Source organism: Electrophorus electricus, chromosome 11 (genome assembly GCF_041902795.1).
Source record: "Electrophorus electricus isolate QZ-2024a chromosome 11, ASM4190279v1, whole genome shotgun sequence".
NCBI lineage: Eukaryota > Metazoa > Chordata > Actinopteri > Gymnotiformes > Gymnotidae > Electrophorus > Electrophorus electricus.
The window spans coordinates 17,587,501-17,597,500 of NC_137507.1; the positions used below are offsets into that span (position 1 = coordinate 17,587,501).

At 48.4% G+C, this 10,000-nt stretch overlaps 1 protein-coding gene across 28 annotated transcripts in view; it reads left to right on the forward strand.

Annotated features, from left to right (window-relative positions):
- The window catches only part of celf2 (cugbp, Elav-like family member 2), a 128,565-nt gene that overhangs the window by 87,478 nt on the left and 31,087 nt on the right, over window positions 1-10,000 (forward strand). For all 28 annotated transcript variants that reach the window (XM_035528665.2, XM_035528660.2, XM_081723965.1 and 25 more), the window contains 2 exons: window positions 1-173; window positions 6,597-6,679. The exon at window positions 1-173 is cut by the window's left edge and continues 24 nt beyond it. In XM_035528665.2, coding sequence (XP_035384558.1) covers window positions 1-173; window positions 6,597-6,679 — 256 coding nt within the window. The remainder of the gene's footprint in view (window positions 174-6,596; window positions 6,680-10,000) is intronic.

The following is a 10,000-nucleotide window of genomic DNA, read 5'->3' on the forward strand; positions in this document are numbered from 1 at the left end:
CGGAGCGCTGGAACACTCGGACCAGCCCGATCCGGATGCCATTAAGATGTTTGTGGGCCAGATCCCGCGGTCCTGGTCCGAGAAGGAGCTGAAGGAGCTATTTGAGCCTTACGGAGCTGTTTACCAGATCAATATACTGAGAGACCGCAGCCAAAACCCACCGCAGAGTAAAGGTAGGACACACACACACATGCACACATACATACGCGCACACACACGCACACACACATGCACACATACAAGTGAGATTAAATAGACACACACATATACATGCAAAAAAATCTTTTGAATTGATTTGGCTGTAAGGTAGAACAGGTAGTGTGTGTTGGGAGTCTATGAGGAAGAAAAGCTCAGTCCAATACACCCTAACAACACGCTCTATTGAAATAGTGCTCCTAGATTGGAAATCAGGACACCCTGTTGTCATGTGTGTGTGTGTATGCGTGTGTGTGGCTGTCTGGGTTTGTGTATCGGTGTGTATATCTCTGCCTTGGTGTATGTGTCTGTGGGTGTGTGGGTGTGTATATATATGCATATATCTGTATGTGGCTGTCTGGAGTAGAACAAAAATTCTTTTACTTTTCTGTCAAGCTTTGCTTTAGAATGTTGTCAGCGTCTGAGCGTTGGAGCTTTTGCAGACGGAGCTGCCGTTCCAGGTTTGACATGTATGGTGACTAACGTGAGAGTTGTTTCCCAGCTACGCGTCCAGAGCTCCCACAGGCAGCGGGAGCAGAGGAACGTGGGTGCAGTCTCTGCCGTCTCCGCGGTCTCCTGAACAACGTGATATTATTTCAGATGAAGTCCTTTTGCTTAAAGATACAGGGTGGTGGTGCAGAAACTGATTTCTTAGTGAATCAAAATGTCTTAAATGAAAAAAATAAATCTTTACTCTTCGGCTCCGTGAGGTAGCATTCCGCGATCGGGCTGTGCGCTGGGCTGCTGGACGTCTGGATTTATTTCATGTTAGTATGTCTTTGAGACACACTCACCCGTACACACCAATTGCAGCGTGATTTCTTTGGCTTTTTCTCAGTCTCTATGGAATATTTGTGTGCGTGCGTGTGTGTCTGCGTGCGTGCGCGCGCGTGCATGCGTGCGTGTATGTGTGTGCGCGCATGCGTGTACGTGCGAGCGTGCATGCGTGTGTCTGCGTGTGTGCGTCTGCACTTGTGTGCAGCGTGAGGATGTGGTTCTGATTGGGTCTTGCTGTGGTAAATGCGGGTTCGGAACAGAGCTGTTAGTCGCAGTTAAAGTGGGTCTCTCAGGTCCAGGCTTCATCAAGGCCTCTGACACAGGCTCAGAGTCGTAATGGCCGCTGCTGGCCTTCATGCTCTCCAGCCCATACTCATTTAGGAAAAGGTCATTACACACAGCTCAGACTGCTTAAGTTAAATTAGACAGAGAATTAGTGAAAAAGTCCTTCAGTGAAACGGGGCTCTCTCTCTCTCTCTCTCTCTCTCTCACACACACACACACACACGCACACACACACACTTTTCCCAGTGCTCTCTATAATTAGTGCTGTCCTATTTTTCTGGTTTTGGGGCAGTTTCTCTCAGCTCCGAGACTGTGGAGCAGCACTGGCCTGAGTTCTCAGTGCTGGAATTAGTGTGAGCAGTTGCTTTCAGAATCGAGCTTGTGTGTGTGTGTGTGTGTGTGTGTGTGTGTGTGTGTTTGCTTGGATTGGCTGTGTCACAGCCTGGCCACACAGAAACACACGCACAAACAGTGGCTTCACATAACAACAGCAGGCTTCACAGATCACCATGCACGTGTATGTGAATGTGTGTGTGTATGTGAGCATGTGCGCGCGCATGCCTGTGTGGTGGGTGCATGTGTGTGAGGAGGTGGAATGAAGACATAGAATATAAATGTACCAGGAGGAGAGAAGTGAGAATTGTTTATCAGAGCTGGACTGCAATTTAAAATGAGGATAGACACGCGCTTGTGCGCACACACACACACACACACACACACACACACACATACACATACACACACACACACTCAAAATCACACGGGCACTTTTAGCCATGCTCACAAACAAACGGCTAGAGACAAGACAAAAGTTGCGTTAAACACACACAGATATACACAAACATGCACACATACACACCCACGCAAACCAAACATACACATACACACATACATGCATTAAACACATGCACACACACAGAGGGGGGCAGAACAGGTTGGCCCTTGTTGACTGAGTGATGTGAGAACACTGCAGGCTGAATGAACCAGGGCAGCTGTGGGACTCTTTAGTAAAGATGTATTCCTGCCTGCCTTTGAACTCCTTAACACACACACACACACACACACACGCACACTCACACATATGAGTGAATGAATGGGGTAGTGTGAACGCATCCTTTTCAGTTCCTCGCATCACAGTGCTACTGCTAAATGATACAGGTGTGTGTGTGTGTGTTGAGCTTTCAGAGGGCTGGTACAGGCCCGTTATGCTAATTTATTCAAATATATGCTAATAGATATGCGCCTGTGTTCCTGCATATTATAATGACCGTTCAGGTCTCCAGATCTTCTCCAGCATCTCCCTGAAAGCCACAGAAAAAAACATCAGCAAGCATTTGGTATTTGTATGATTTATATAGTCTAGGAAAGCCTGGTACTGTATGTGTGTGTGTGTGTGTGGGGGGGGGGTGTGCATGCGTTTGTGTGAGTGTGTGTGGGTGCGTGTGTGCGTTTGTGTGTGTGTGTGGGTGCGTGTGTGCATATGTGTGTGCGTGTGCGTGCGTTTGGGGGTGTGTGTGTGCAAGTGCGTACGTGTGTGTGTGCGCGTTTGGGTGTGTGCGTGTGTGTGTGTGCATGCGTTTGGGTGTGTGTGTGTGCGTGTGTGTGTGTGCATGCGTTTGGGTGTGTGCGTGTGTGTGTGTGCATGCGTTTGGGTGTGTGCGTGTGTGTGTGCGAGTGTGTGTGTTATGGGATAGCCCACATTGTTCACTCTTTACATCTGGGAATATATAAATAAATGAGCAGAATACAGATACATGCAGATGGGGAAGTGATTGCATGTCCTTTTCTTGGAAGTCCTGCAGTCTTTTTTTCTCCATCATTATCTGTTTGTCTCTCTCTCAGTCTTTTTGTTATTATTCATTGAGTTCTCTTTCAGTAACTCCCTATCTCTTTCTCCTTTTCTCTCTCTCTCTCTCTCTCTTTCTCTCTTCTCTTTTGTTTGGGGCGTGTATTTCAGTGGAAGAGTGTTTGAGGACGTAGCAGGTTTGGGGGTGTCTTTGTGGTGGTGTGTTTGGAGTGCTTAATGGGTGGAGAGTCCAAGGGGGTGGACTGTCTGGGGTTGGAGTGGTTAATGGGTGGAGTGTCTGAGGGATGGTTCTTAGGGGGTTGGTGTGTCTTTAGGGTGGTGAGTCTTTGAGAGTGGTGTGATTGTGGTGTGGGGAGTTTGAGGAGTTGGTGTGTTTGGGGGGTGGAGTGTCTCAGGGTTGTATGTCTGAAGGGTTGTTTTTGAGGGGTGGAGTGTCTCAGAGAGTGGAGTGTCTTTGGGGTGGTGTCTCAGAGGGTGGTGTGTCTCAGAGGTTGGAGTGTCTTTGGGCTGGTGTTTGAGGGGTGGTGTTTGAGGGGCAGAGTGTCTCAGAGAGTGGAGTGTATCAGAGGGCGGTGTTTGAAGGGTGGAGTGTGTAAGAGGGTGGAGTTTGAGGGGTGGAGTGTCTCAGACGGTGGTGTTTCGGGGTGGAGTGTCTCTGAGGGTGGTGTTTGAGAGGTGGTGTGTCTTTGCTGGGTGAAGCTGGGTTATGATTTATTTCATTGCTGCAAAAGCTTCATAGCCAATTAGCACAGCCATTAGCTTTGTTAGCTCTGCTCCCAAGGCCAATCAGTCATTAGTTACAGGTTGAGATGTGTGTGTGTGTGTTTAGCTGTGTTGGTGAAGATAATGTGGATGTTAGTAGAGTTAGTGTAGTGTGTGTGTGTTTGTGTGTGTGAGAGAGAGAGAGAGAACTGAGAAGTATGGTGTTTTGGCCATTGAGAGCACGGCACTGTTGCCAGGCACGAATGACTCGATGTTTAGTTCTGCCAAAACTCCCCCCCCCCCCCCCTCTCTCTCTCTCTCTCTCTAATCATTTGGCTGTGTGTCATATTCCCTCTCTCCACATCATCACCCACAATATCAGAGCCTGATCAGTAAACTCCCTCTGATCTGACGTCTCTTTAGCTCCGCTGTGAGATCAGTGGACGAGGCTCCAGCATGAGTGCACACACACACACCCACACACACACACACCCCCACACACAGACACATGCACCCACACACACACACACACACCCACACACACACGCACCCACACACACACACGCACCCACACACACACACGCACCCACACACGACACACACACACACACGCACACACACACACACACACACGCACACACACACCCACGCACACACACACCCACTCCCGCACCCACCCACACACACGCGCACACACACACACCCACACACACACGCACCCACCCACACACACACACACACACGCACCCACCCACACACACACACACACACCCACACCCACACACACACACGCACCCACACACACACACACACACCCACACGCACACACACGCACACACACACACACGCACCTACCCACACACACACACACACCCACACCCACACACACACACCCCCCCCACACACACACGCACCCACACACACACACACCCACGCGCACACACACACACACCCACACACGCACACACACCCCCACACCCCCCCACACACACACGCGCGCGCACACACACACGCACACACCCACACGCATACACACACACACACACACGCGCACACACACCCACACATCCACACCCCCACACACACACACGCACCCACCCACACACACACACACGCACACACACCCACACACACCCACCCACACACACACACGCACACACCCACACACACACACACACGCACACACACACACACACACAAACACACACACCCACACACACACACCCAAACACACACACACACACCCAAAACACACACACACACACACACACGCACACCCACGCACGCACACCCACGCACACACACACGCACACACACGCACGCACACCCACACACACACACACACCCACACACACACACACACACACCCTTCCCATCAGGTCTGCTGCGTGCTTGTCTCAGGCAGGTGTGTTTATTGAGGTCCCACTCGCAGGTGTGGCAGTCCGCATGACAGGTGCCAGTTTGAACGCTGGGGTTTTAGACACCGTCACTGTCTGCTTTTGTACCAGAGCCAAGATTGGGTGGCACACACACACCCACACACACACACACACACACACAGTACGTTCACACTGTCGTACACATTTGCAGCCTGCCCATTTTTCGGGCTTTGATCTGGGCTTTGACAGCAGTGTACTTGGGACATCAAGCACACACATGCAAACATGCACAGCTACACACGTATATGCGAGTGCAGGCACACACACACACACACACACACACACGCACATGCACACACCCACACACACACACACACCCAAACACACACACGCACACACCCAAACACACACACACACGCACACACACGCACATGCACACACCCACACACACACACACACCCAAACACACACACGCACACACCCAAACACACACACACACGCACCCACACACACACACACACACACACAGGTGGAGGTGTGTGGAATCACATAAACGCTCTTTTGTCATATATCCTTGGTGAGACTGTGAAGGGAGTTTTAAGGTGCTTAACGGCTAAGACTGCATATCTAAACGGCATGAATCTAGAAAGCTGGTTAAACACACACACACACACATACACGTGCGCAGTCATGGAAACACTGACTGCAGCCTATTTTAAGGCATACATCTTTAAAATTCATCGCTCTCTTGGTTTTCTACCAGGAGAATGTTACACAGAACAGTGTATGAGCATGTGCAAAGAGCAGGCCAGTGTGTCCGGAGTTCTCCGGCTGGTGCGGTGTGGGCGTGCACATCTGCGTGCAGGTCAAAGGTTACCATCATTTCAACACCACTAGTCTCTTCTCCATATACAGGACAAGTGAAAAATCAAAACCAAACAACCAAACCAACAACAACCAGAACCTGGACAAACAACTCTGCACAGTTGCTATTCTCCTGACTTTCCACCCAACTCCCCCCTGCCCCTCACTCTCTCTCTCTCTCTCTCTCTCTCTCTCTGTCACCATCTCACTCTCACTCTCTCTCTCTCTCTCTCTCTCTCTCTCTCTCTCTCTCTCTCTCTCTGTCACCATCTCACTCTCTCTCTCTCTCTCTCTCTCTCTTTCTCTCTCTCTCTCTCTCTCTCTCTCTCTCTGTCACCATCTCACTCTCACTCTCTCTCTCTCTCTCGCACTCTCTCTGCTCTCTCTCTCGCCCCCCCCCCCCGCGCTCTGTCTCTTGTGTGCACGTTTCTTTGGATCTTTGTATGCTTTGGCAGTGAGACGGTTCGTTCTCTCTGCAGGCTGCCAAATGAAAAAAAGGGGAAAAACCAAATCCAGTTATGTTTTTGTTCACTTACAGTGCGCTCTCCCTCTCCCTCTTCTTCTCCCTCCCTCTCTCTATTTTCCAGGGTGCTGTTTTGTCACGTTCTACACACGGAAAGCGGCCCTGGAGGCCCAGAATGCACTGCACAACATAAAGACCTTAACTGGGGTGAGTTCCTGTTTACTGTTTATGTGCCCGCTGTTGGTGACCGGAGGTAAATTGTGATGGTCAGTTGGAGCGATTCGCACGCTCCCTGTAATCGGGTGTCCTCACCAGATCGCCAGACTTCCCTCTGGTGTTGTTCTGGCAAGGAGACGAGATCTTAGCCTCCTGGAGAATCTGGCCCACAAGACATAAGGAGATAGATGAGGATAGGAGAGGAGAAGAAGGAGGAGAGGAGAGGAGAGGAGAGGAGGAGAGGAGAGAGGAGGAGAGGAGAGGAGAAGAAGGAGGAGAGGAGAAGAGAGGAGGAGAGGAGAGAGGAGGAGAGGAGAGGAGAAGAAGGAGGAGAGGAGAGCCCTTGACATTCCCTTTTGCCCAGCAAAGACCTCCAGATGCCACCCTAAAACAGAATGAGTGGGATATGAGCGTGGTGGACAGAATAGGAGAGGAGACACACACGCATATTTTTGTGGACTTTGTGACTGTTAGGGTACATTAATTTGGGCTAAAATCTGTGTAGTGTGTACAGGTGTTTGTGTCTGCCTGTGGTTATGTGAAGAGCCTTTGACCTCTGACCCCAGTGTGCTATGCTGCAGTGTTCTGGTTGGTCAGAACGGACTGATGGTCCTCTGAAGGATATATCTAGCTTCCTCTCTTCTGTCTTCCCCTCACCTTTCGGCATTAGTTTTTGCACTTCTGGACACAAGTGCATTATGCAAACACACACACACACACACACACACTCACACACTCACACACATGCATATACTCCCACACACACACTGCCCACTAAGACCTGTAGTGAGATCTATCAGCACTAAGGTTAGCTTAGCATCTCACACACACAGCCAAAGCCAGCCTCTCTCCCATCACAGGGAGTGAGTGTGTGTGTGTGTGTGTGTGTGTGTGTGTGTGTGTGTGTGTGTGTGTGTGTGTGTGTGTGTGTGTGCGTGCGTTTCCCTTTTCTTTCTTTTCTTTCTCTCTTTCTCTCCTTTCTCTCTTTCTTTCTCTTTTCTTTCTCCCCTTTCTCTCTTTTCTTTCTCTTTTCTTTCTCTTCTTTCTCTCTTTCTCTTTTCTTTCTCTCCTTTCTCTTTTCTTTCTCTCCTTTCTCTTTTCTTTCTTTTCTTTCTCCCCTTTCTCTCTTTTTCTCTTTTCTTTCTCTCCTTTCCCTTTTCTTTCTCTTCTTTATCTCCTTTCTCTTTTCTTTCTTTTCTTTCCCTTTTCTTTCTCTCCTTTCTCTTTTCTTTCTTTTCTTTCTCCCCTTTCTCTCTTTTTCTCTTTTCTTTCTCTCCTTTCCCTTTTCTTTCTCTTCTTTATCTCCTTTCTCTTTTCTTTCTTTTCTTTCTCTTTTCTTTCTCTCCTTTCTCTTTTCTTTCTCTTTCTTTCTCTCCTTTCTTTTCTTTTTCTTTTCTTTCTCTTTGAGTGTGTGTGTGTGTGTGTGTGTGTGTGTGTGTGTGTGTGTGTGTGTGTGTGTATATGTGTGAGTGAGTGAGTGTGTGTGTGAGTGCATGTGTGTGTGTGAGGATGAGAGGCAAAGAGAATCATATCACAAAAATAGTTATTACTTTCCTTACATTGTTTATGAATCTGAAAATAAGTTCATAAATGAATATTTGGACAAAATTATTTCTTTTGCGTGATCTAGGTGCCACCTTCCCAATGTTAGGTAGCCAATCACAGTCAAGTACCACAAAGCCCTTTTGTGTATGTGATCGTGTTTTGTTTCCGACCAGGAGAAAACAGGTCAATATTAGTTAAGACTGAGCCAATGCAGCACTAATGAAGCGAGTTCAATCACGCCAGGACCGAGATCAGCGGAGGGCAGCATGAGACCGAGACAGAGTTGAGACTAAAACCAGAGAAACCACAGCTTCAGTTCAAGCTCACGATTCAAAGCACAACTACAAATTAAAGAAATGTGTGATTATGTTTAAACTTTCAGGACTAAGAACTAACAGGTTTACCAAACGCTGTGGCTTATCTGAGCAGTTTAGAAAAGCAGGATGGAGGTTTGATCCAGGAGCACGTGTACTGGCCCACCGATGAACCTACAATGTCGACGTCACTCTGCCATTGAAACTCCAGTACAAGTTGACATATTCAGTTATTTGAGTCCAAAATTCCCTGAAGAGGTCAGGTCTCGGTTTCTGTCCCTGCGTGTGGTTTGGATGAGAACAGCACTTTTGGATATTTTGAACATTCAGACTTTTTTGTCTGGTGTAAACAGAGCCTCTAACAATAACATTTGCGTGTTTGCATCAGTGCAGAGTCACTTTAATTACACACACACACAGACACACAAACACACACAGGCCTATGCTCATAGAGTACGTGTGTGTGAGAGCGAGAGAGAGAGAGAGAGAGAGAGAGAGAGAGAGAAGGTGTTTGATTTCTGTCAAGCTAATGCCATCAGAGTGAGAAAGTGTGAAAGAGCAGATAAAGTGAAAGACTGTATGAGGGAGAGACAGGTCAAGGAGAGAGAGACGCTAGGAAGGGAGACACTATAGGAGAGAGACAGGCAGACAGACATGCAGATAGACAGACAGACAGGGATCATTGCAGTGTGTTGTAAAGTTTCTTAGTAAGGAGCTTAGAACACATCAAAGACCCCTCGATCCAAAATCCCTTACACTACCATCTGACTGAGAGGTGTGTGTGTGTGTGTGTGTGTGTGTGTGTGTGTGTGTGTGTGTATGTGTGTGTGTTTGTGTGTGCGTGCGCACGTGAATGTTTAATGGGCTTAAGGGTTGGTACAGGTTAGCTTGATCTCTGTAATTAGTGGCATGGCCTGTAGTTTGTCTGTGTGTGTGTGTGTGTGTGTGTGTGTGTGTGTGTGCGTGTGTGTGTGTGTGAAATGTGATGTGATAAATCTAAAGCATAAATTTAATAAATCTGGATCTGATAATACAACACACACACACACACACACACACACACACACATCCATTTGTCTATTCTCTGTTTCCTCACCAGTGTTTGCTGTGTCTGTGTGTATGTGTGCATATGATAGTCAGAGTGAAGTTGAGGTCCAACAGCAGATCAAAGGCAAAGAGTGACTGTAGGGCTGTACACACACACACACACACACACACACACACACACACACACACACACAGGTAGAGAGAGAGCAGGAATGATCTGAGGTAGAGTGCAGGAATGTGTGGGGGAAGGGTGCGGGTATGTCAGCCCGTCACGGTGTCCGACACACGTGAGGACAGCAGCAGACAAAAGGAGTGAAGATGTGCAGGACAGGGACGTGAGAATGGTGAGGACAGCAGCAGACAAAAGGAGTGATGTGAAGATGTGCAGGACAAGGACGTGAGAATG